At 39.0% G+C, this 27,396-nt stretch overlaps 2 protein-coding genes across 12 annotated transcripts in view; both read left to right on the top strand.

The window, feature by feature from the left end:
• FAM184A (family with sequence similarity 184 member A) overlaps nt 1-8,918 on the top strand; it is an 84,449-nt gene extending 75,531 nt beyond the window's left edge. For 2 of the 11 annotated variants that reach the window (XM_054819561.1, XM_054819558.1), the window contains 4 exons: nt 848-965; nt 1,630-1,734; nt 5,300-5,502; nt 7,243-8,915. In XM_054819561.1, the coding sequence (XP_054675536.1) occupies nt 848-965; nt 1,630-1,734; nt 5,300-5,502; nt 7,243-7,324 (508 nt within the window). In that variant the 3' untranslated portion in view covers nt 7,325-8,915. Of the gene's footprint in view, nt 1-847; nt 966-1,629; nt 1,735-5,299; nt 5,503-7,242 lie in introns of all 11 variants that reach the window. The other 9 variants (XM_054819556.1, XM_054819555.1, XM_054819554.1 and 6 more) reach the window with 9 other exon arrangements.
• A 6,206-nt stretch (nt 8,919-15,124) lies between these two features.
• MCM9 (minichromosome maintenance 9 homologous recombination repair factor) overlaps nt 15,125-27,396 on the top strand; it is a 50,929-nt gene continuing 38,657 nt past the window's right edge. The window contains exons 1-6 of the mRNA XM_054819552.1: nt 15,125-15,191; nt 16,016-16,332; nt 19,936-20,249; nt 22,307-22,388; nt 23,922-24,122; nt 26,535-26,660. Coding sequence (XP_054675527.1) covers nt 16,023-16,332; nt 19,936-20,249; nt 22,307-22,388; nt 23,922-24,122; nt 26,535-26,660 — 1,033 coding nt within the window. The 5' untranslated portion in view covers nt 15,125-15,191; nt 16,016-16,022. The remainder of the gene's footprint in view (nt 15,192-16,015; nt 16,333-19,935; nt 20,250-22,306; nt 22,389-23,921; nt 24,123-26,534; nt 26,661-27,396) is intronic.

Raw genomic sequence — 27,396 nt, 5'->3', positions numbered from 1 at the left:
AGTTACATGTACAATTCCTCTCTCAGTTGGCTTATTTCACTTCTCTCCTTTAATGCTTTCCCACCAGACATTTCTAATTTCCTCCTATTTGTTTTTCAAATGTTTATCAATTGCTACGTTTCTCTTAATCCAGATATCCTAATATCCAAGTGTTATCGCTTTTCTTTTGCAGCTCATTCCTTTATTTCACCTCTAACAGTACTAACTTGCTTTTGTGGAGAGGAATTAGTTGCCTATTAGTCTTCACTGTTCTTGGATATCTTTGTCCCAATATGTTCCACATGAACTGAGGACGACGGTGCCAGCCTTGTCTGTCTATCCAGTTTCTCTAGTGTCATAATCATGCATCTTTATTCAGAGTAGTCATATCTATAAAAAGAACAATGATACCGTTTGTTTTCCTCGTCAAGGAAGTGAATTGCCAGCTTTTAAAATTTACATTAATATTAAATATACTGCAATGTAGTCCCTATATTTTACATAACAAGCAATCTTAGCTATGTCTTCTGCAATCCTACTGTTTATATTATGGTTTTGAATGCCTTATTTTCAGTTTAACTTCCAAGAGGCCTTTTTTCAAACACCTAGTTCTGCATGCACAAGAAGGATGTTAAGTTTTTAGAATTTTGCCCAGATTATTAGTTACTGGAGCAAAGATTATGGTTATTGTTGATTTGGGCTTTTTTAACTAGCTAAAGCTGAATGATAACAAAGAAGTTAATTTACTTCAAGGTGATAAGAAAGTCTTACTCCCTGCTCTCTCTTTTGTACTAATCAAAGATGTGACTTTTCACTCATCATTTAACACTGGATCAGGCTAAAGAGAGTATTCTTCTTTCCTATAAAGTTTAGAAGAAATGGAAGAAAAATATAAAAACAGAGAATCAAGACCAGAAGACTTGCAGCTTATCTCAGAACTGAAAGACCTAATTGCAGAGCGGGACCAACTCATAAAGAAATTGATTGTAAGACTTTTATGCTCTCTTGGTTTAATATCTTGACAGATATAAAAGTTAATCTAATTCAAAGTGTTTGAAATGTATTTAAAGAACTAGTCCTGCTAGCATGTTATTCATATTCTTTAACACATTATTCCTGTGGTTCCAGTGACTCATAATAGTAAAACTAATTAGATACAGAGTGTTTTGCACAATCAAGCATAATACATTATTACCAAAAAAAAAAAAATCAGTATGACTTTGATCAGACATCTCCTATCTCCAATCCTGGAATAAGCCAGCCGTGTAAGCCATATAAGAAACAGACCAATTTCCTGATTCAGAGCACAACACCCTGACTCAGATTAGTCTGATTAGATCCAGATTCAGAGGCAAGAAGGAATGAGGAAATTCAGATTAATTAGAGATCAGAAGTTAACTATACTGAGTCTTTCCCAGAGCATAATCTATTAGGCTGTGCTCACTCTCAGGAGCATAAAACTGCAACAGAACTGCATAAATAGAAATTATTTAGTATTTACAGATAATAAGATATAAAACATGTTAAATATGAAACATATTAAATATGAAATGTAAACATAAATTTGTTTGAGATTATTTTATAGGCAGATTTGGCCACTAACCAATTGAAAATGCATAAAAAGAAGTTTCTATTTGTTCTTCTTTTTAGGAGGACAAAAAGTTCTATCAGCTGGAGCTAGTTAACAGGGAGACTAACTACAACAAAATGTTTAATGCAAGCCCTAATGTTGGTGTTATTAATCCATTGGTGAAGGTATGTTCCATGGACTTCATTGCTAAAGTGAAGAAAAAGAAATTTAAACTTAGGATATAGTAAAAAGAAGAAATCTATGTGTATGTGTGTGTGCCTGCATGTATACACGTATCACTCTTAAAAGACATGTTCAGAACAAGGAACATAGCTTTCCATTTGTCTCTACTTATTTTTGTCTAGATTTGTTTCTTTTGTGTTGTTGAGAGATCCACTGATATTGTTGCCCCGGTTTGCTAGACATGTATGACAGAAAACACAGTTCCTTCTCACAGAACTTCAAAATCAAAATAGTAAAGTGACCGAAAGGCAATAGAGGGCAGGACTGCAGCGTATAATAGAGAACAGTGATACCTCTAACCAGATTTAGTTTCATAATTTTTCTTGGTTATTTTGGGAAGTGCAAGGGCAATTTCATTTTTCATTTTTCAGGTGCTCAGGGTGATAGAGCATTAGAAAGCTAGAGGGAGAGGGGACACTAAAGGAAGGGAGTACGGGTGAAAACGGGGGGGAGAAGAGTATGAGAAGGTTAGGGAAAGAGTCTGAATGGAGAAAGACAGAGTAATACTGGAGAACTGGAGTGACAAACCAGGTATGGAACTGTGGGGGCAGCAGGAGATAGAAGTCAGTTATTGTCACCTCCTGTGCGAGTGAAAACACTTCAGTGGCAATCTTTTCCAGTTCCCTTCATCCTGCTGAATAGCAGCCAGTGAAGGCTACTGTACAGGCAGGCATAGTAGCCTCCTTGTGACTTCAAAAGCCAGCAGCATTCCTTCGTGAGGAACATGAACAGACTGTGTTAGGGTACCTTAATTCAATTTCTTTTCACCACTTCAGGAGTTAGACATTTCCGTTCTCCTTATGATAACCCATAGGTCATTTCACCTGCATGGAAAGAAATTTGTCCCAGGAGTAGAGGCAGAAGAACTGAAGCAGAGGGTAACCCAAGGGGCACAGCATGAGAAGCTTGGATGCCTGAGAGCTTCAAGGTTCAGGCTCCATTATTTTAAAGGAGCTCTGACTCCATCATTTGAGATCAGGCTGTGTTATTTAGCTAAGCCTTACTGCAGTTTCACATCAGAGCGGTGTATCTCCCACTTCTGCTGCAAACTGTCAATATTCTGCTATGTTTCCAGGAGCCCAGCAGCTCTCTCAAGCTTATCTGCAGATGCCTAACTTTTATGTATAACTGCATAAAAGAACTTAGTTTGGGCCCAGTAGAGACAATAACACCAGAACTGCCAGATACAATTTGAGTGCTTTGGTTTTATGTGATAAAGGTTGTTTAAAATTTTGAAAGTTTGTCTGAACCACTCGTTTATAAAGATGTGAAATGTAATCATCAAGTATATAAGCTTGTGTTTTGTGTGAAATCTGAAGTGTTTGGGAAAAGTACTTCAACATCAGATTTCCATAGTGATAATTCATATATTTTTATAATATGCTTCTATCACTTAAAACTGTTTAGACTTTAAAACTGTCTTGTATGCCAGAACATTTTGATCTCTCATTTCATGAGTTGTGGACTATGTTACTTTATTTTGTCAAAGCACTTACTGTGTTATTGGAGAATGAATTACAAAGAAACTGAAAATCTCATTCTCTTCTGTAATTAAAAGACAGAATTCATGAGTTACTACAGGCTTTGCATATTAATGCAAAATTACAGCCATTGCAGTATGCATTACAGCTTTTCTAATTTATGCAATGGATCTGTTTAGTATTACATTGTTACATCTGAAGTTTCTTAATACTTTGCATGAATTTCATGGAAACAATACACACAATTTTGTCTCTCCAGATTTGACTCCTTCAGAAGTGTAGAATGTTCTATAGAGAATAAGATATAAACTGTAGTATTTTTCTAAGCACTTAGTGGATAATATACATTTTCCAGAAATGAGCCACCTGTGAAGCATACAGATTTAACTAGTGTGTTTAATATACAGTTTTAATTACAGTGTATAGTACCTTGCAGATGTATTTTACATAGACGGCTACTTTTACCAAACTATTTTTTCCACCATAATGTTATTTTTTGCTTCTTCAGCTCCTACAGAAGAAGTAAAGTGTATGGGACGATCTTAGTTTAGTCCTTTGCACCTAGTGATCTTTCCCTGTGATGCTTAAAAAAAGACTTTCTTCTGTTAGAGCTTTCTGTTAAATTGTTGGGATTTTTTAATTGTATTTTGACAAAGACATTCACCAGTGCAGTTCCAATTAGTAGCATTTGCATCTGCCAACCCTGGCGAGGTCAGGCACTGAAATCAAAACTAGCCAAGAGCTAAACAGAAGAAAGTACCAACAAACAATAGGACTCTGCCTGTCTGCCTTTGAACTCATGCCCACCCTTGAATAGAGCCGCTCTTCTGTTTCAAGTGGAATTCTGCTGGAAAATATTATATAGAAACAACATGAGATTCCACTTGTCTTCCACTTTATTTAGTTCAAATTTGTGTCGTTCATAAGCCCTTAAGGGGTTTTTCTTCTAGCTGCTTTGTTAGGGTTGCATATATGTAATTGAATGAAAGTATTTATTATATATTCAAATAATACATAATTCATGAGAATAAATGGATCCATTCATTCAAAAATCCTATTTTTGGAAATAAGGCTTTTTTAATATTAATATTTTATTGTGGACATGGGCTATTTGATAGAAGTCAGAAAATATACATGGCATTCTGTCACACGGCTATTTTTAAAAAGCTTTAGAGTTATGTGAAGCATCCTTCTACATTAAAATATCTATAAAAATAGAAAGAGTCAATACTGATTCCTTTGTTTGATGTGTTACAGAGAGTAAAATAGTGACACAAAATTCTTCAGTGTTTTGAATCCCTTGAAACACTGTCAGTAGGAGCATAGAGAGTATGAAGAAAAATGTTCAGTTGTGCCATCTGGTGTCCAGAAGTGGCAGCTGTAGTAGCATTAGAAGCCTGGCCTTTTCCTTGTGTGAGAAACTGAACACCTATACAATAATCTTTTTATCATTATCAGTATTGCTATAATGGTTGCTAACTATGAGGGTGTAATTGCTTCAAAAGAAATGTAGCTGCTTTTCCAGGTTCCATGTTCCAGTTACCAAAATGTGCCTCAGTGATGGGGTGAAACCTCTTGGAGAGATTCACTGTTTTTGTCATTGAAATTTGCTGTAATTACATTTGAGGGCACAGCTGTTTCACTGATGTTAAGAAAAGAGTTAAGTAAACATGAAAGGTTTAACGGACTAAATGACAATTTTGTGGAAAACTTCCTACCTCCAATGTCTTAAACAGAGCAAAATTTTATATTGGAAGATATCACATAATATATTAATTATTACACTAAGTCTCTTAATAACTTAATCATCTTGATCAGAAATTTGATTTTTCTCCAAAAATTAGTGGTGTTCAGTTCTGGTCAAAGCAAATAGTAAAACTACAATTGGAAAAAAAGCCCAATCCATCCCAATTGCTCTCCTTCAAAAAAACCCAAAACCAGCCATCAACACAACTTTTGAATTTGCAAATTTCCTCATCTGTCCTGGTGCAAGAAGCCTTCCTTATGTTTGTTATTTTTAATGCAGCAAAAGAAGAAGAACGATAAATCAACAAACAGGTTTGTGAGTGTCCCCAATCTAAGTGCTCTGGAATCTAGCGGAGTGGTGGGCAATGGACATCCTAACCGCCTGGACCCCATTCCTAACTCACCCATCCACGATATTGAGTTCAACAGCAGCAAACCACTACCACAGCCAGTGCCACCCAAAGAGCCCAAGACGTTTTTGAGGTGAGCACTGCCTCACCAATCTTTTTTTTTTTTTTTTTTTTTGCTTAACTCAGGAAAATTTTGTATTCCTAGTGAGCTGAATCCCACTTGCTTTATGAACCTTTCAGAGGTACAAGTACTCTCATGACATTTTTTTTTACATTATATTTGTAACCTCTTTATAGTATTCCTTTTTATTGTAGACCTTGTTGAAATGTGAGGTATTCTCTCACTTTTGCTTAAGTCTTCAACTTTGAAAACCTCTTTAGATACTTGAACAGAATTCATGTGCTTCCAATTGTTTACATATATGAACAATTGTTTTAAATGTTTGTGTTATTTTACTGATTGTCATTTAGGAATTGATACCTAGCACAGAATTTCTTCTATCTGATATTAAGTGATAATGGGTTTTATGTAAGAAAACTATTTTCTGTGCTACCTGAATGTTTTGTGTTTCCCCTTTCCTCACCTATATCAAATTGTTTCATAGGAGTAACCTTACTACAACAACAGGAAATGTGCATGCTTGGATGCTTAATGCTGAGTTTCCATTAATCAAAACCAGCATTAGAGTCTCAAGTAATTCTCTCAAAAATACAGTGAATTGAATGACTTAAAAATAGCATTTTAGAGGCAGGATTTTAATCTTTTGGCTTTATGTGCCTGCATATTAAATGCACTGAAGCACTGTACTCCGTATTTAGTAGGTGCTGATCTCTTTACCTCTAAGTTGGTAACTTAATGTGTAATTACCAGTTCCACAGTTGGTTGTTTACTCTCGGTTGGTTTAATGCGAAAGACCACATACCTAGCAACTACTAATTATAAAAGGAAATAAATACTAGGACCTAAAATAGATAAGGGAAAACAGTCTATTTTAAGAAAACAATCTTTTTTTAAAAAAAAAATACTGTTGCTTATTTTTTCCTGTGCATGTGATATGCATGAGTGTGCTCAGATAACTATAACGTGCATGTGCATGAACTCATGGACTGTGATGCTGGAGTTTCCATTCCAAATTGTTTTGTGCTCTGTATTATCCAGTAAGCCAGTAGGGATTATTTTATTACTGATTTTTATTGATAAAGGAACTTAATTGTGTAATTAAATTTCAATTAGATTTAAGTATTCTCTCTTGCTTATTTTGTGAGAATTTTAAGTGTTCAAGGGGGAAACAAATCTTGTTTGCAGTGCAACGGTTTCTTTTTTCCTGGTATATTAGCATATTTTAAATGTTTGCATGAACAACAATGCAAGTGATATTTGTGATCAGTGTTAAGTATTACAATAGTGTGTATTTTTGTTCAGTTGCCAACCGGTCTTTGTGAGCACATGTCTACAAATATGATGCTCGCATCATATTTCTGAAAATTAACTTTACCGCAGGAAAAGGATGCTAAAAGAGGACCTTCTACAGTCACGCATTTCCAAGAAAACCCTTTTTATTCTTCATGAAAACCTACAGCTGTTTATGAGATTTTAAATTGTTTTCCAAAATATTATTTGCCCACCCTGTAATGTGGCTTCTGAACTGACTTGTCCATGCTGCTGATGCTCTCCAATGGAGTGGATGATCACAGATCCTATAGGGAGACATTAAATCATGTCCTGAGGCACAGTGATAATTAACCCATGGAAAAACAGACTATGTTCTTTACTGAGTATTCTCTGTGATTTTTTTTTCTCCTAACGTGTGTACTCTTTGTGTAGTTGTGGGATAATTGTTTGGGTTTTTTTCTTCTCTTTCTGTGAATTTAGCCCTCCTCAGACTGACGTTTCACCAGTGGCTTCACCAGATCCACAACGCCAGGAGTGGTTTGCCCGATACTTCACGTTCTGAGAGATGGTTTGTTTTTGTGGCACAGCGTGATGTGGACTGTTAATAAGAGCATGACCTTAAGTAAACCCTCATGTGAACAAGCTTTCCTGTAATTTGTCAAACACTGTGAATGAGAAAGTATTTGTCTTTCTGATTTGAAACTGCACTGTATTTCATGTTATGTTTGTTGGAATCACTTGACATGGTACTATATAATGTGTGTAATTATAACTATTATTTTTATTTAAAATGGAAGAATCTTTAAACTTTGTAATTACTACATAATAAATTTTGGTAGAACAAACATAATGCTTTCCCCCTTTTTCCTATAAATGTGTTTTCTTTGATTTCAGGTAAGGCTTTCCCCCCCCAGCAAATAACGTAATTGCATGGTTACTATAAATAAAATTTAAATTGTAAAAGGAAAAGTATATATATATATCTCACTCTCTCTCCAATTTGGGCAGAATATGTTTAATGTGTCCCAGTGCTATTCTGTTACTTTGTAGCAGTTTAAAAACTGTCTAACTCTCTAACATTTAAAAGGAAGAATGTGAAAGAAATCAAAACTAGTGCAGTTGCTAGCCTTCAGAGCAGAGTAATTTTGACAAGACGATGAAAAAAGCCACAAACCAGGAGCTGTTCATTGGGGGGGGTTGACTCCGTACCTGCTGCTCATGAAATTTTGCCGTCTAGTTACAATCAAACGTTTTATCATTGAATTTAAGCAGAAACTGTTCCCACAAGTTATGTATTTCTTTTATGAATATTAACAAAAACATGTTTGAAACATTTAGAATATCTCTGCATAAATCAAGAATCTACATTTTGAGCATATAGTCCCGCTTTGGATAAAATTAATGTCTGAAATGAAAAAAAAAAAAATCCACCCAACTTTTTCCCATTTATACATACTACAGATACAGATCTTTCATTAAAACTTAACTACCTTCCCTTGTCTGTATTAAAGTTTTTTTCTTCTTAAACTGATATATAAAAATTTTTTCAGCTAGTGAGCATGATTCTCCAATCTACACCTTTTATGATGCCAGTGTTGCTCGATAAATTCGCTGCATCATATAGAAAACTAGAGCTTATTGTCTTTTTTATATTTTTTTCATTCAAAGATTACCACAAAGTAACTCACACTGGTAGTCTCAGGGAGAAAATTGTCTCTTTGTTTTTATGAATGTATTTTTAAGCTGAATCTCTCATCTTTTAAAAGCAGGAAAAAATGTTTGAGTTATTTGAATAAGGTTTTAGTTAGCCTATACAAAGGTCTTGAACTTTAGTAATTTCATCTGAAGCCCTAACTACATCCTTTTTTCGCTACGTGCACAAAGGTAAATACCCAGATGAAGATACTTGCTAATTATAATGAGTTTTATATGTAGTATATGTATAAATGAAAAATTTGTATGTTTTCATATAAACATTATAAAATCTTCTAAATGAACATTTTAAAACTTCTGTCTTACAATTCAGCTTGAAAACTTCACTGAAAGCTGTATTCTGGTGATGCTGCCGTGGATTAAAGATGTATACAGCAGATTTTCTGTAGCTGGTGGACTCAACTGTAGGTATATGCAACTTCTTAATTTTAGAAGAAAGCCATATTGGGCAAAATGTCAGATTTCTTGGCTGTTACCCAAAATAAAATACACTAGCTCATTTTGTTATAATGTTCTGAAGTGAGTGTTGCGTATTTTTTCTTGCATGCTTTGCAAGGGTCCAGCCTTTTTCTCCCATCCTCCACTTCATTTGTACATTTTTACATATAGAATTAATAACTGAACAGTAATCCAAAGATGCTGATATCTGCATTTAATTTACCTATTCAGTAAAAGGTGTGCCCATTGTTTTTTTGCTAGTAGGCATTTCTCTTTTGGAAGGGAGAAGAAAGTTAAGAAGCACTCAGTTACCATGTCTGCCACAGTCAGCAGCTATTTATATTTTAATCCCTACTGTGTAATATTTTGCAATATTGTAATATTTTAATCCTTACTGTGTTTTCCTATGGAAGAAGGAAGTAACAGGCTATAATTGATACAGGGGCAAAATGCAGAAGACTCCTATATTTCATCAGAAGGTCATTGTAATAATCAGTCTTAAGACCAGGTTCGGCCTTTCAGTCTGGATTGCTCCATTTACTTCTGTGAGAAGAGTTTGAATGCCAAGTGAATTTTCCAGGTTAGGAGAAAACTGCTCTGGCCGACCCATCTGACGCGATCTCATAGCACAGGGAAGAACTATATCCCAAGAGCTGCATGGCTCTTTTTCTGCAGTAGGAATTGTACCCAGAAGGTATACTTGGAAAAAAAAAAAAAGCCCAAAGATGACTGAAAACCAAGCTGCAATCAGTGCCAACATAGAAATCGCTTTATCAGATTGATTTCTTCCTTTTGCATTTTTTTCAGTTACTTTGGCATATGCGTACTATATATACCTGAGATTTCAAGGAAAATATTAGTCCTATGAGAAGTACTGGCAATAAATCACATGGGTCAATATTATAGAATTTTTAACACTCTAATTTAGTCTAAATAAATTTTCACTTTGTTTTCCTCATGATATGTTATTTTGGAAGAAAAAAATTGGATTATTTTCTAACTAGTTTGAGTAGTTCTACATTTAATGTGTACATACTTAAAATTAAATGCCTTAGATATGTAATCTTTGATCACTTCAAAAAGTAAGAATATCTATGTTTTATAAAACTGGAGAATATAGAATATTTAGTCTTTTTTTTTTTTAGGATAAACCTATCATCTTTTCTTCCTAAATGTTTTCTATAATGCTGCAAGAATCTTTGTTTTCATTCTTAACACAGAATATAATTTTTTCACTCTTGATGCAGGTAGTCCCTGGACCTAAACTTTCCTGCTTTTTAAGACTAGGAAAGTCTTTCCACAAAGGACCTCCTTTGATGAGTTGCACTTCAACACTGAAAGCAGCAGTCTCTTGAGGGAAAAATGTTTCTGTTCCTGTAACTGAACATGGAGGGATTCTGAGCAATAGCCCACGTTGCAGCACTTGCCTTTCTGGTGTGGCAGCTGAAAAAATTGGAGTCCTTTCTTTAAATTGTTAATAAATACACTAACCTAGAAACCATAGGTAGAAAATCTCAGTATTAACTTTTGACTAATAGTCATTCACTTTTTTTCTAGTTTTAGTCTTACTCTGAAACTTTATTTAAAAACTGTAGGACATGAAGAAATGAATATCAGACTTCACTCGTAATATTAGAAATCAGACCTGTTCATGATGTCAGAGCAATCTTTTGGTTGTAAAAGGTTTATTTTAAGTTATACGTGAATTTTGTTACATGATCCCCATGCTATCCACAGGTAAAATTTCACTAATTCTGCACTGAGAAAATTAGACCCCAAGTTTTCCTCCCTTGCAGTAATTTACTTCCCTTAGGAGGAAAATGACTGAGTCACATCACTTAAGAAAACTGATTCAACCTCCTCTGCAGTCAACAGGCAAGTCAAGGGTGAAACAGCCCACTTATCTCTCTTGATTGCCTGAAGACTGTAGAGCAACAACAAATCTAAGTTCCTCCATTGCCTAAATTTAGGTGTGAGGAACCCTAGCCTGTAATTTTTTTTAATTTTTTTTTTAACCAACATTTGCAAAAATATATCAGCTTTAAAAGATGGAAACTGACTTTCCTTACAGGAGCTGTGTTGCTTTTTTCCTAGTATACTCAGTGTAGTCCATTACTGTTACTATTCTTCCTAGGCAAATGCTAAACCTTTTTTTACTATAATGAAGGCGAATCTCTAATTTGTACTATTGTTTAGCTACTTTTGGGCGTTGGGCATTGTATCAGTTTTATTGATGTATACATACCCTAGCAAAATCTTTCAATGAAAATATGACTCATTTCCATGTACAATTATATACAGAAATGAGCTTGCAGTTCTGAAGCTAATTTGCTTGCAGCGTATTTTGGTCATATAAATAAACATCCATTTCTTTAGATAGGCTACAGTAATTGGAAGTACCTGTGGATAGTACTGGGATCATGTAACAAAACCAGGCAGCCAAGCTAAAACAGAACTTTTCAACATGGCTGCTGAACTCCATTTCTCTTAATAATAGAACTTGTTATTTGCTGGGCTCAACAATGAGTTCTTTCACTGCACAACTGCGTTAACATTTATAATTTTCAAGCACATACACAATTAGACAACTCAAGCTTTGTTGACCGTACAAACTGCAGTGCATGTTCCTAGGTTAATGATGGGACCTATGAGGTGAATTAATGATCCACTCTGGAGTCTGGCACAGTCTGAAGGATGAGCTTATAAATTGCCTGTCACTAAGGCAACTCAGTTATTTTCAGAATTAAGCATAGTATAGAGGCCTGTACACAATAAACAGCTGGCTGAACACAACGAGAAGCAGCTGCTGCCAGCAGCACCGATAGCAATGTTGCAAGGGAACAAGAAGAGCCAAGCTTAAGAAAATAAAAGCATAATTCAATAATGACTACCAAAATCTGGCTTCATTATGACTGTGAGCACTCTTGGAAATTACCAGGCCATCCATGTTCAACCTGGCAGAAAAGTTTAGAGAGCAGCTGAGTCTTTAGCTGGAACTACAGCTGTTTAACTTCAGTTACAGGTCATCCGCTGTGATGGCTGGGCACAAAGAAGTCACCATGCTTCAGGCTGTAAATACCATAGGCAGCCTCAGTCAGGCTGGCAATAGACATGCCTTAGGGCAGAAACTGAAGCTCAAGTTTTACCATCACATGAACATTCAATGGTACTCACGCTGCTTAGTCTAAATGTAACCTGTGGGATCCATGAGACCTTCTCAGCCATGTGCAGCCTTGCCAGCAGTGTCCCAATTGCACATTGGGGTGGGACGTGTACCAGCCACCCCGACCACAGCATTAGTGGGCAGTTCTCGTACTCTCCTGGGACGTTTCCAGACTGAAAGCAAACGCTATATCCTGTAAAACTGAAAAGCAGAGGAGTTTTTAGTCTTGTCTTTTTCTTCATAACCACACAAGACTATCAGAAGTGACCTGAAAGCAAAAGTAACAACATTGGCTTATGTAAGAGAGCCATTCAAAGTGGAAAGCAGAGACAAACCAGGAAAGCATTCTGAGCCCAGGACAAGAGAGCTTTTCAGGCTGGTAACTGCCAGCACTGTCTCCATCTACTCGTTTGAATTAATTACTTTTTCTTGTCCTATTTTGCACCATGATTTCAAAAAGGGCTACCTCATGGATTTTTAAATGGGCATGATGTATTTTTTTGATGACTTCTTTGCTGAGTAAACATTTCTTCATTACTCAGCTAAGCACATAACCCTTACTAGTTATTAGACAATAACAAAATTGTAAATATTTTAGGGGGTTTTTTTTGTAGGAACCACTACCTAATTGCAGCTTTCACACACCAATATCAGTAACTTGCTGTGTAGTTGTAATTGGCTGCTCCAGTTGCAGGCTGCTGCATTCTTTTTCATCCTGTTGCTGTAGTTTAGGCTACAAAATGCTGAGTCTGAGGAAGCGCAGATGGACACCTCCAGGAAATCACAAAGATTACAGCTCTGCCATACCAGAAGCCAGGTGACTGTGCTGATCTAACAAACGTGCAGAAATAGCTGCGTCTCATCATTAGAAAAAAGCAGCCTGGTTTTGTACCTTGCAAGACAGCACCATAAACAGTAAAGTTGACACTGAAAGCATATTGTGGAGACAGGGCTAGCTTGGCACTCCACCCAGGATAATCTGTACCAGAAATAGTTTTGAATTTTCACATTGATCTCAGCAGTGTTTTTGCAGCCTTAACTATTCAGTTGGTCAGAATAAGACCATTTTATGAAGCAAAATGGTTTACTTCTAGAGTAAATGTAGGGGTTAAGACATTTCCTCTTTATTACCCCCTGAAGCAGTCTTAGACTTTTGTTGTAAACACTGTTTCCTTCAAATGAGGATTTAGGCAACATCTACATACACTCTGAAGAAGTTTGTATTTACAAACAATGAAGGACAGATAACTGAAGCTCTATCCACTGATTTACCTGACAGGAGTCATATGCAGGAATCCTCTTCCGATAGCTTGGGGAGTAGCAATTCAGAGAAATGTGATTTGTGATTTAAAGCACCTGCAGTTCTACCACGAAGCTTTTGCCCAGACATTCCAAGACTCTTCCTTTCTCTGCTGGCCAAACATTCCTTGATTAATTCATGGGTTGTGAGATATTCAATATAGTTAACAGAGGTGAAGTAATTGCTGTAGCTTTCTTATTCATTAAGATCACATACTTAAATATGATTGGGAGAAAAAAACATGTTAGACATTCAAATTAATTCTCTTAGTTTAATTAAGGCAGTTACTTTACATATTGAAGCCATACATCATTAATTTTATCCCTTAAAATAAGGAATCTAAAGGACATTTTTTGTTTGAAAAGCATTGATTTTCCACTGCACCAACTCCAAAAACTTTGTATTAAAATACAAATTTTGTATATTTCTTCTGATGTCTTTTTATTATAGAACTATTGGCACAGTTCTGGTACCTTGGTGATAGTATGGTACACTTTTTGGTTATTACATGGGCAATGATTTTTGTTTTGATTGCATGTCAATAATTCATCATTAATACAAGCCAACAATGGGAGGTCCTGGGAGTGAGGAGCTCAGTAAAGAAGTTTTAAGATCCTTCAAACACTTTGAAGTTAAAGGGACATTAAGTTATTCTCTGTGATAATACAAGACTTGAATGGATATATGAAAAAGATATTCAGTACATTATCAGAGGTACTGAGAAAATACATGTAGTAATTCAGAAGACAGTCTACTTATACTGAACTCGGTGGCAGCAGAATTCACACATGCAGGCACAGCAGAGCACACACATGCTGCAAAGTAACTGAAGATGAAAGAAGCACACATACTGCTGGAGAAACTGGGATCCAGTTTCACTCCTTATGCCTGGAACTCAACTTTGAAACAGAATTAACTATTTATAAGATAAAATATTTCAAATAGTTAAAGCACATCACTGGGTTGTAACACGTGCTCAGAGAAAAGAACAAACAGATAGGAAACTATTCAAAACACCATATTGTAAATCCTGGGCAAAAGCTTTAGGGCCTCCAGCAAACCCTATTGTCTGGGTATATTAAAAATAAAATCCACAAACTCCTCCGACTTTGTTATGACGTGCACTCATGAAGTGGGAATTGACTGGTTTGTTAGGCAGCTCGCTTTAAATAAGCCAAATTGAGACTTCATGGAATTTGTAAACCCCTGGGGGTGGGTTGGAGGAAGCAGCAGCAAGTACGAACTTCAGCTACCACAAGGCTACCGCTGCTGCACAGCACCCCTCTTTCCCCCCGACTTGCAGTCCTCCAGTACTGTACACAGGAGCAGCGTCCCTTTGTAACGGGGGGGGACGACGGACGGACGGAGACATTTAGGCAAACAACAGTGTGCAGCACCTTTGAAGTGTATCTTTTGTTCACGAGAGGCAGAGCAGCTGGGATACCCCCCGTACCCAGGGCGCCCCACTGCTCGGCGGGGAGCCGGGCCCACCGCCCCTCAGCTGCTCCCGGGAGAACCGGCCGTCCCGCAGCCACGGCAGCCCTGCGGAAGCGGCGCGTCCTCACACCACGGATGCACCTGAGGGAAGAGCTCCCCTACCCCGTCCGGGTCCAGCCCCGCCGGCTGGCGGCTCCGCGGCCGCTCTCCACCCCACCGCCCCACTTGGGCTCCGCCGAGCTCGGGCGTGGAGTGGCGCGGAGGGGGCGGGGACGGAGTCGCTTCTCCTGCCGGGTGAGGGAGCTGCAGCCGCTGCCTCCGCGCGGCGCGGCGGCGGGAGCCCGGCTGGAGGGGCGGCGGCGGCTGCCCGGGCTGCAGGTACCGAGCGGGAGCGGGGCGGCCGCGAAGCGCTACCCGCCTCCGCCTGGCGGGTCCGGGGGCGGCCTCGCACACGCGCTTCGGCGGGGCCGGCGATGCGGGCGCTAGGAACGCATCCGCGGGCCCCGCTGCCCGGAGGCGAGGCGGGACGAGACGGGACGCGCCTGGGGCAGCGCTCCGCAGGCGGGCAGCCGAGGCGGCTCGCTGCCGGCCCAGCCGGGCCTGGCCCGATTCCCCCCGCGCCTCGCCGCACAGCGCCCGTCCGGCTGCGCTGTGTTTAAAACTTGCCGCGCTGGCAGCGGCTGGGGCGGGAGGCCTGGCTTCGCGCCGCCTGTGGCGGGACAAGCGGCTACCGCCTCCCGTCATCCCCCACCGAGTGAGCAAAGAAGCGGGTCAGCAGGCGGTTTCACTTTCTGGCATTAACGGGGAGAACGGTCCCGCCCGGAAACCGCCCGCCCGGGCGGGCCTGAGGAGCGCGGCGCCGTGGAACCCGCCTCTCGCCGCTGGGCTGACTGACTGACTGACTGACTGACGGGGGCGGGGCGGTTGGTTGGCGGGAGCCGTCTCTGAGAGGCGGCGCGCGGTGTGCGGCGGCGCGAGCGCAGTGGCTGAGACGATCAGGCCGGGCACGCAGCAGGTGGGAGCGCGTTGTCGCGAGGTGTCGTTGCCCAAGCTCATTAGCCGCGCACGCGCCAGCCCCGCCCTACTCTCGTCTGGCTCCGTCATGGGCTTTTCCGAGTGAAAAGTTAAGTTTTGCGATTGACGCCAGACCTTACTGGCAGACCTCGCTTTGTGACCGTTTTCTCTCACCCGCCTGCATGTAGGCGCAACATGGTGCTGAGCGCAGATCAGGTGAACCTCATCGGGCAGGTGTTCGAGTCCTACGTGCTGGAGCACCACAGGGATGACATCCTGGGCATCCTGAGGGAGGCCGACGATGAGGCACACTATCCCGTTGTCGTCGATGCCTTGACGCTCTTTGAGACCAACATGGAGATCGGGGAGTATTTCAACGCCTTCCCCAGCGAAGTCCTCCCAATTTTCGACAGTGCGCTGCGCCGGGCTGCCCTGGCAGAGCTGCAGGCCGCCACGGCCCCTCCGCAGCTCAGTGTGAAGCAGAACCTCCATGCCAGGGTCTCGGGTGAGTGGTGAGGTAGAGGCGACAGTGAGGCGTGCCAGGGGTATCTCCTGGTCAGCATTGCCAGATTTCCTTACTCTGGACAAACTATTGGGGCGTCACGGGAAGGAGCAAGTTTAATTCTTGTAATTTCAGTGTTTGAAGCAGTAGGGAATGGCTGGTGTTTATTAAACAGAAAAGAACACATGGAGTTGTGTAGAACAACCTGGGAAAAAAGCAGTGAGCATCTCTGATGGCATGCGTGCAATGGTTGGTGTTTGTTGCTGGGTCAGGCCTTACACCACAGCCCTTCTTTGGGAAAAAGACTCCCCAGTTCAGAGGCTGGTCTCACATTGTTTCTCTTGTTAGCCAGAAGGTCTAAAGAAAAAGAAATAAAAATTTAAAGGAAGATAGGTAGCTCATAGATTTTCTTGCAGGTTGACTTCCTTACTGTGTCAGTTGGCTCTTGGTCTTTATTGGCTCCAGCCATCTCCCAGAGAATTCGAAATTTTGAATTGTCTTCTAACAATTTAATTTGAAATTGTCAATTTTTATGCTTAACTAATTGTTATAAAATTGCTTGTTATAAAATTGTTGGAAGGCATGATCTTTAGTAGGGGATTTTGTCCTTTTTTTCACTGCAAGTTAATATGCCATTATTCTTTATTATTGGGAAATTTTTAGTAGTTTTGAGATGTAGTAACTGTGTAGTGCAGGTTCTGGGGTTAAAATGCCTATTTTGCCTGTTGCGGGGAGCTGGGGTCAGCAGTGACACAGTCTCTTCTGGTCATCTCTGATTGTAACTATGTGGAGCTGTCTCATCTGCAAAGCCGAGAGCTGGTAACCTCTGTTTCCCTCCCCTACCCCATGTTGGAGTGGTTTATGATCAATCTTTTGGCAGTTTGAACTTGTATGAATCACAGTTGTTAAACAGACCTGTGTTTTGCCCCGGTAAATGTCATTAAAAATATTGTCATTAGAACACATACATCAGAAATATAATTAGCCTGTGGCTGTCATAATGCTATTTTGTCAAGGGTTTAGGAAAAAAAAAAAAGGCAAAATGGCTTGCATTTAGGTGTTATGGAGTTTGTATACAACTGCTGAGTATGTGGTGTCAAAGGATGGTCTCTGTGTTGTACAAAAATTTGAAATGTCCAGCATCTCCCTGTACCTATAAAAGTAGGAGTAAATTAAAACTTTTTCCCCAGTGTTCTAGGGTGCATTTTCCCCAATGCATTTGCATCAATCACAGATTCAGCATGAGAACAGGGTTATTTTTACTCCAAGTATGATTATTTTATAAGTTACTAGGAAGTATTGGAAGCAGTAAAGCAAGGGGCAGGTGTTTGCTGCATGAGTAGCTGTGTCTTTAAGACATTCCTGCTCCTGTTATCAGCCTGTTCCTGGAGCTGCCTATTCCTCCCACAGTGATGTTTTGTCTGAATATTCCTTAATCAATGTCAGGCAAAATTAGCCGCATTTGATCAAATAGTTTTAATAACTGATAAAAGCAAGTCTGACTGATCATTGATGGAAGAAGTTAGTCATCAGGCTCACAAATTACGCTATCACTAAACTGGAGGGAAATTGTTGAAGAGTAGGGCGTGATTATCCTGGTGTGGTCCAGCTGGATCAAAAGAACAGCTGTCCATGTAGTTCTGTTTATGTTCTGGACCACAGAAAGGGTGGCTACTGAAGAAACAAAAACCAATAAGCTAAATGATATGCAGGCTTTTTTTCCACCAAAATTTTTCCATGATACTGTTACCTTTTAAGCGGATACTGGTTTCTGATTGCGTTCAGGATTCTCATCTTGGAGTGCAGTTTCCCATTCCCACGTCAAATGGGAGTGAGGAGGAGGTGGTGCACTCTTCTTGATGGGAGCAGCAGGAGATATCTGGAGTGAGGCCGAGGGGATCTGTGTGTCAGGCTTGGACTGAAGTGAGGAAAAGTGCTTTTGCTTATGCTAGGCATAAGAATGCAATCTTAGCACGCTCATACCAATATGGGCAGGGCATCTAGGAGTTCAAAGAAGGACTTGGGGAGTGAGAACATGCAGTGATTAATAATGGATGATTACCCTGGGTTCACTGAAGAAAGTAAAAGATGAAGTTCTTTATCTGAATTTTAGCATTGTAGGAATTTGATTGTGTAATTTCTCCTTTCGCTACAAATCCATTAAAATATTTTTCCTTGCTTACTGTTAGCCTGAGCACCACTTGTCTGTTAGTGATGGCTGAGCTGCTTCTAATAGTTCAGTTTTACACATTATTACCAATACAGTAAAGCTGATTCAAAGAGGCACATACTCAAAGAGTTTGTCAAGCAGTCTAATATGATGAGAATGAAGGCTCTTTTTCTCCATCCAGTCTCGTCTCTTCAATATTCACAGATGATCATATCATATATCCTGACAACAGTCCTGCAGCTCTCTCTAGTGTAAGATGTGTTGTACTTTGCAAAGGTTGCTCAGCTGCAGCAATACTGAGCTGGGAAAAAAGATGCCAGACCAGTTGGAAAAATAATGTATTTTATCTTTTTTTTGCCTGAACTGAACAGAAATGCAATCCTGTGGGAGAAAAAGAATTTTCAACAAGTTTGGAAGAATATGTAAATAGCTTTGTTACAGTCAACCAGAAAAAAATTGTTTGCAGTTCTACATAATACTTTATTTATTTTCCAGATTATTTAATTCCTTTCTACTTCACTTTTTTAAAAACTTTATTCTTTTACCTTTTAAAATTAGCTTAATATTTAAAAATATTTTCTTTAAACAAAAGCAAAAGGTCAAACACTTTGCTTAAAAGCATCAAAACTGATTGTTTCAGCACGTCTGAAACAAAGCATTTGGTTTTGAAAACATTGAAAGAAATATATGATGTCTTCTTTTTAGCAACCAAATCTACTAAGAAGATTTGACCTAAACGCACACCTAGTTTTTGTCGCCTTAGAAACATAATTTTCCAGCAGATTTATTATTTTACATCTGTGTTTCCTAGCTCTATTTTGGTAGTAAAGCTAAGAAATCATTTTACGAGCAGGTAATTTCTTTTTAAGTTGATAATTATTAGTATCTTGTAGTTTATATACTGACTTCTGAAGAGGCGATATTTTCATGCTATCCTCAGATGTGCATTTCAGAGACCATTTATTTTTATAAAGACTTTGTAGTCTGTTGAGGTAGATTCATCTTCCTGAGGATTTTAGCTGCGGTGGTGCTAAGTGATGGCCACACAGATGAACGCTGGAGTGGGATCAGTACACCACAGAACTGGCTGTTGGGATGGCAATTGCCAAAATATCATTTAAATTAACAAATAGATCTGAGAACACCGGGATCAATTTCCACAAATGGAAACTGCTCATTCAGCCCTTGGCAAGAGCAGGAGAGTAAAATGGCAACATTTTCTGTTAGTGCTCAGTGTCTGATGTTTTTCACTATCTGAGGCCAGTGAATCAGATTTATAGTACAACAGATGAACTGTTGAATCACATTTATGAAACAGTAATAACAATGGCTACTGTTAATATTTCTGGCATTTTTTCTAGTCTTTCTGTTTAGCTGCATTGTAAGTTCATGTTTTATATGCATAGCCTTATGCTGCACGTATTTTTGTTTAACAGGTTTGCCTGTTTGCCCAGAGCTGACTCGAGAGCATATTCCTAAAACCAGGGACGTGGGTCACTTTTTGTCTGTTACTGGGACTGTCATACGTACCAGTTTGGTGAAAGTTTTGGAGTTTGAACGGAGTTACATCTGCAATAAATGCAAGCATGTGTTTGTCGTCAAGGCTGACTTTGAACAGTACTACGCATTCTGTCGTCCATCAGCCTGTCTTAATGAAGAAGGCTGCAACTCAACCAAGTTCACATGTCTCTCTGGAACAACCTCTTCTACCTGCTGCAGAGACTATCAAGAAATCAAAATTCAGGAACAGGTAAAAAAAATAGATGGAGAAAATGGGAGGGCATTAAGGTATGGATGTCTCAAGTACAAAAAGAATTAACTCACTAAAGAAGGCATTTGGGGGCTTAATTTCCTGCTGGAATAAGGTAACTCTTCTAGTTCTACTGAGACTGTTCATGCTTACATCAGAATTAAGTTTATCCCATTTTCATTGGATAAGTTTTACATTTTAAGAAAAGTGGAAAAGTTTTACAGATTCTACTGTTGTTTAAAACAAATGCCTGAGAAAACTAAAAGAAGCCAGACAGCCTGTTGGGCAGAGATTTCCAGTCAAAGAGTTAAAAATTTAGGCACATGTTAACTAGACTTCCATTATTAGGTAATTCCATTCAATGTTGTACAAAACGCCCCGGGGTCAGTGCAGAGATGAAATTTACATGTAGAATCTTCACAACACCGAGTGTACACTGTTTCTCTAAGTGCCTACTGTACATGATGCTGATGTTCAACGCTGCTTCTAAGGACTAAAACTAGCCCAGTGGTGGCCAAGGCCAGCTGTAGCAGTGCAATAGGGTCAGTACAAGGTGTCTGCAAATGTATGTTCCCTTCAGCCAGTATCGAATTCAACGATTATTAGATATGTGATCCTTATAGAATTTGCATTTGTTTTTCTGAAGGTAGCCCTGGGTGGAAGTACAGCTCAGCTAGAGGAGTAAGAAATAATTGGGCCTCTTTTTACAGTAGCGCATAACTAAGACAAAACTGGCATAGGAAAATCTATACTGTTTGAAAATTGAGAATAAGTAGGGTATATTGCAGGTAATTTTTCTGTGTTTATTTGTATGTTCAGTGTCTTTTTCACAAATCTTTTCTAAGATTGTTTCAGGGGTTTGATCTTATAAATTAAGAGGGTAGTGGTGCCAACCTACATGCAAGATGTATGAAAACAGGAATGTATGAAATTAGAAATGAAACTCTTAAAAGTTCAGAATAGCAAAAAAGTAAGGGAATAAAACTATTTCTAGGGAATAAACCCTATGTTGCATGTTCATCATTAAATGATTGTTTCTGACATACGGTTTCGTTAACTTTTTTTTTTTTGTTTTACTGTGTGACACACAGATCTCTATGACAGGAAGGATTTTCAGCAGCATGAGCTTATTAAACACAGTAGAGTTAAACCGGGAATGAATTTCACTTGTGTTTCCTACTGAGCTCTGCAAGTAACTGTGTATGTGCCAGTAGTACTGACAGTGATGTGAACTGCCTGTGGCCGTTTAGATAATGCGCAAGGGTGAATTAACCTTCCTATGCACTAGAGAGTGAATAAATCTAGAATTCTAGCACGTATGACCTGTGCTGCAGAATGAAAAAGTACTTTTGATTGTTCTTGAGCAGTGGATATTCTAAAAACTATTGCAAGCTTTAAGTGTAAATGGAAAGATTGCTGGTTGGAAATAGGCTGTGACAAGATTGCATAGACTTTGCCCTGGAGAAAAGAAAAAGAATTACAGAAGTTACTGGCACATTTGTCAATATACATTTGTCTGCTTGTGTGCGATTTTTTTTTTTCCTGTTGTCAGTTTAATCCTTGACACATAGATGTAAACTTATATCTGTCTGTCAAATTACAGTTAAATACCAGAAAAATGTAGAGAATAATCTCTCAGTATATACTTCAGTGAATGGTTATCTAACCCATCGACATGTTTAGATACTTCTTCAATACGCAAAGCAAAAATATCTCAAATTATTAAAAGAAAAAGAAAAGAAAAAATCAGCTCTTTCAAATGACCTCTTTCAGTGAGCTTTCTTCAGCAAGACCTTGAAATCACACAGAACCTCCCAGGATTGAGGTCCTACAGCTAATTTAATACCCAATCCTCTTTCCATTAATATAAGCAGTTATTAAAGTTCCATTATTAAGTTCATGGCACCAGTGGCATGTTTACTATGTAAGTTTTGTGAGAGAAAGCAAGCACTGACCTCAGTTCCAGGAAAGGAATGTAGGTCCTTAAGCCAGAGCATCTATAAATGGCTTTTAAAAGGTGCTGTTCTTAAGAAGTGCTTTTCTTTCCTATCTGCTAGGTTCAAAGACTGTCTGTTGGAAGCATCCCTCGTTGCATGGTGGTGGTTCTGGAAGATGACTTAGTGGACAGTTGCAAGTCTGGTGAGGATGCAGCTTATATTGCATATGTTTGTACCACAAACACTTTTATTTTTCCATTTGAGATGAATCTTTGCCAAGCAGGCTGTCAGTGCTGAGGGCTAGTTGAATGAGACATGTTCATCTGTCATGTTGCTGTTTCAGCTTGGACGTTAGCATGGCAGTTGAAGATTATTCCAAAAAATGTCATGCATCCCCATGTTACATTTTGACTGTTTGACAGATCAGTTTCAATAAGTAATGTGTTGTGAGGTACAGAAAGTATATTAAATCTTGTTAGTGTGGGAACACCAAACCTCTTGAGGAAATTGGTCCACACCATCACACAGCATGTGGTGCCCCTCTAGGTTTGGAGAGCTAGGTAACCTGACCTCCTAAGGAGTGCTGCAGGTGGAAAAAGCTACTTGGCATTCAAAAAGGAAGCTAATTGACAGGATGATGTATGAAGAATGGCCTAAAAATTCTCAGATAGGCTGTCATGGTTTAACTCAGCAGGCAGCTGAAAACAACCACACAGCTGTTTGCTTGCTCCCCTCCCCTGCAATGAGATGGAGAGAGAATTGGAAAAAAGCAAAACTCGTGGGTTGAGATAAAAACAGTTTAATAGGTCAGAAAAGGAAGATGATGATTATGATAATAATAATGAAAATAATAGTAATAATAAAAGGATATACAAAACAAGTGATGCACAGCGCAGCTGCTCACCAGTCACTGACTGATGCCCAGCTAGTTCCCGAGCTGTGGTCCTCCCCTGGCCAACTCCCTGCCCCAGCTTATGTATTGAGCATGACATCATATGGTATGGAATATCCCTTTGGCCAGTTTGGTCAGCTGTCCTGGCTGTGCCCCCTCCCAGCTTCTTGTGCACCTCCTGCAGAAGGCTCATGCCTCCTCGCTGGCAGGGCCTGGGAAGCTGAAAAGTCCTTGACTTGGTTGTAAACACTGCTCAGCAACAAATAAAACATTAGTGTGTTACTAACACGATTTTCATACTAAATCCCAAACACAGCACTATACCAGCTGCTAGGAAGAAAATTAACTCTATTCCAGCCAAAACCAGGATGTAGGCAGATCTGCACAAGAAATTAATTTCTGGTTGTACTTTTTCAGAAGAACACTGTGGCCAGAATGTTAACAAATGATTCTGGAATTCATCACAAAAGTTACCAGAAGTCAAATAAGGTTTGCCTAAATATTTTGTATAGCAAATCTAATTTAAAGAAGAGCTTCTACAGTTTACTGTGAATTCTTCTTTTCTAAAAGAGGAAACAAGCAGAGGTGTACCTTTAAGAATTCACCTACCTTAAAAAGAAGTGGAAAGACATAGCATCTTCCTACCACAGAAATAAGTGATCTACCTGTTTGTTTTAGACTTCCAGTAACTGCAGGAGGTTTGCTTTTTGTTTTTGGGGTTTTTTTTAACATTATTAACTGTAACACAAGATCTCAATCACATTATTATGCATTACAGTTAACTGGCACATCTGCATATTTCAAGTCAGATGTTATTTTACTAATTTTTGTTGTTACCTCCAGGTGATGACATCACAGTATATGGTGTGGTAATGCAGAGGTGGAAACCTTTCCACGAGGAAGCACGCTGTAACTTGGAGCTTGTTTTGAAAGCCAACTATGTTAAAGTAAACAATGAGCAGCTAGCAGGGGTTGTAATTGATGAAGAAATCCGCAAGGAATTTGAAGACTTCTGGGAAAAGCATAGGAATGATCCCTTATCAGGTTAGTAGTTGAAAGCTTTTAAGAAGGACACATGTTTGGATATAGATGAAATCAGGAGTGAAAATACAGTGACTGAACACATTTTTCCCCCATTATCCTATCCCACCACCCATTCTTCCAAAAATATATTTTTTACAGTACAGGAATATGAAATTCTTACTTTAATATTACTGAAAAAAATAGTACCAAACATACTGCATTGATCTTCCTTCTTTTGAGCCTTGTAGTGAAGTGTTTTGTGGAACGTTTATTAACAAATGAGAAATAATATAAGTATCAAGGTAAAAAAGAAAAACGTTTTATAATCAAGAAAGAGAAAGCATACCTCTTAGAAGAAACAGTGCGGACCAGATCTGCTTTTAGTCAGCATAGCTGTTGACTCCGGGGTGAGAGATCTGACTCATTGTCTCTGCATCCCAAATTAAGCTGTGAATCTTTTCCACAGAGCTTAGCACATCTCATCTTTAACCTAACTCTTGGATTTAGGTGCTGTGGAGCCTCCTATCAAATATGGAGTCTCCCAATTCACAGTGGCTTCCAGAATCACCAGAGTGTTTAGTACGCTGGCTCCTAAACTTACCGTGGTCTGCAGTCTAGGAATTATCAGGAGTTGTGTCTGGAACTCTGTCCCTCTCCATAATCTGAGTGCCTCCTTCTGAACTGCAAGGAAGCTCAATGGACTTTTCAGGATCTCTGTCACTGAGCTGTCTCAGACTAACACTCTGTCTTTTGAAACCCTGAAAAGGGCTTAGCCTTTCTTCTTAAAAGACAAACAGGAGGAAAAGCAGGTGGGAATGTTGCACATGTCAGCTTAAAAATTAGAACGTTCACATAAGAAATTGGAGATCTTGTCAATGGCAAAGATTCTTCAGAACTGCATTTCCTGGAAAGCAATTTAATTGCTAGCCTCCTGCTGTTTGGAACGAGAACATTTCTTCCTCCTGCTGTTTGGAACAAGAACATTTCTTATCACCCTGGTTAGAACTGGTCAGAAAGTAAAGCAGGATCCTCTTTGAAGGTTCCATTTAATCTTTCATTCTCAGAACAATTTTTGGAAGCCTGCAGGGAGCAATGTGGTTTTATGCAATATAACCCATTGAGAATAAATTAATTAATATGAAGTGGCTACAAGAAAATTGAGGTGGAAATTAGAAGGACCCTGACTGCCCAAGTTGTCTCTTTCAGGCCGTTTGTCTGAATTTGAGTCCCCTCAGGTGAGGGCAAAGGTCAAATTTGACTAAGGAGTCTAAGGTATGCCATTTCACAACAGGATGTATATATATTTACTGTTTTTCAAGAGATAATGGTCGTTATTACTGCATTTTATGGTAGTCAATTCCTGATGCTGTGCATTAGGTGTCCTGAGAAAATCTACCATGGCAGGCCTCTGAGAGACCTTACGCAGGTGACACTATTTTTTCTGGATACTATCTAGGAAGAAGCAGAACTACTGAGCTGACAGGGCAAATAGAGGCAACTGTAGAGTTAAATCTTGAGTTATGCTATGGCTGACCAAAGTTTTTAAAATTTCACGTTCGGACAAAGATGTGTTTATTCCCTCAGAAGACATCCAGAAGAAACACATGCCTCAAGTCATCTGTTAGGTGCCTACATATTTTGCCAGTACCTTGCATCTAAATTTAAAACATTAACTTAAAGAACTCAAAATTGGTCACTCTGTTTTATTCCCTAGCAATAGGAGTAATGTATGACATTAAACCTGTGATCCCTTATGTGCTGCTAGTATCAGAATCTCGAAGAACAGAATTAATTGTTACACACCTTCCAAGCCAACAACATTATCGTAACAGATTGAAATATTCTGTTGCTGGAAAGGGACTATGGTAGGGAGGAGGAGAGGGTCAAAGGAGAAGGAGATTCAAGACAATGATGAGAAAATGAGCCATGCTATGGGTGCACAGGTTTAGGGCAAAATACTTCAACTGTTAGATGTTTTCTTAAATGTACAACACAACAGTTTTCAAGGGGATATTTTGAAGTCCAGAAACTTCAAGTTTTATTCTTCATATCCCCTACACTTTAATCTGTGAAAGAAAGGAATTTGCATGATGGCATTTCGCTAGTGCCTTTTGTCATGATATCCAGACTGTCCATTCCTTAAATTACAATGGGATTGGCTTTGCTGCTTGTGACTGTGGAAGACTTAACTTCTTTATAACGAAGGAAGTTTGGATCAAACAACTGCTTTGGGTCCCATTTAAAAAACAAAATAATAATAAAAAAATCTCCTCCCTGCCCTGTTCCTCGTGTTCAGGAAGCAGACCCAAATTAGTTGTGAGTGCCTGTGGACACAGGACAATTATTTGTCAGTGGACACAGGACTTTAAGTGTACCAAGTGGGAAACCCGTTTTACTCTTAGGGCTGAGTGCCATTTTTTGCTCCTGTTCTAGGGAGGAATGAAATTTTGGCTAGCTTATGTCCTCAAGTTTTTGGATTGTACCTGGTGAAGCTGGCTGTAGCCATGGTGCTTGCTGGTGGCGTACAGAGGACTGATGCTACTGGGACTCGAATCAGAGGTTAGTATTATTTCTAATAGCATCACATCCTTTCTAACAGTTGTTCTCATCCCTGTCTTCACCCGCTCCCTTCCCTCCTCCAAAATCAAAGCACTAAGGTTTCAGAAGCATAATGATCCCATTTTCTTGAGTGAGAGCAATTTTTGATTAATACTGAGTATTATTCCAGAATCTCAGACAAATAAAGCGGGTGTCTAGACTTCCTCTTTTTATTTTAATTTTTCCCAGATAAAACCCAGTAAAAGCAGGCGTTCAGGATTCCATTAGGTAGAATATTAAAGGCAGTTGTTTTAGATAAAACATAAACTCACTTTTTATTGTGTAAGTGACGTTTTGAAATGATTTCTAGTAGAATATTCCCAGCAGTGTTTGGCATCAAAGGATGGAATATTAATGTTTCCTTAATGTGGATCACTATAGTACATTGAAAGGAAAAATTAAAGGATTCATTTTACTTCCTAATGCCAGACTTTTCCATCTGTGATTGTCAGCACATCTCACTTAGTTCTGTTATCTGCCTGCTGATTCTCCTTCTGTTGTTATTAGATGGCAAATATGCCATGTGCCAGGTGGTACGCAGGTCATAATCTATGTAGGTCATAATAATTCTAAAATAATATGTATGTATCTAGAAATACAGGATTTTCTTAATGCTCCAGCAGCTAAATAAAGTTATAGACTTTACATTTAAATTGAAGTTGTATGAATGTTTTGTAGAAGACAATGAAATAATTTT

This window comes from Grus americana, chromosome 3 (genome assembly GCF_028858705.1).
Source record: "Grus americana isolate bGruAme1 chromosome 3, bGruAme1.mat, whole genome shotgun sequence".
Taxonomy (NCBI): Eukaryota; Metazoa; Chordata; class Aves; order Gruiformes; family Gruidae; genus Grus; species Grus americana.
Note: the sequence above shows the minus strand (reverse complement) of the source record. Positions and strands in the feature narration are given on the sequence as shown.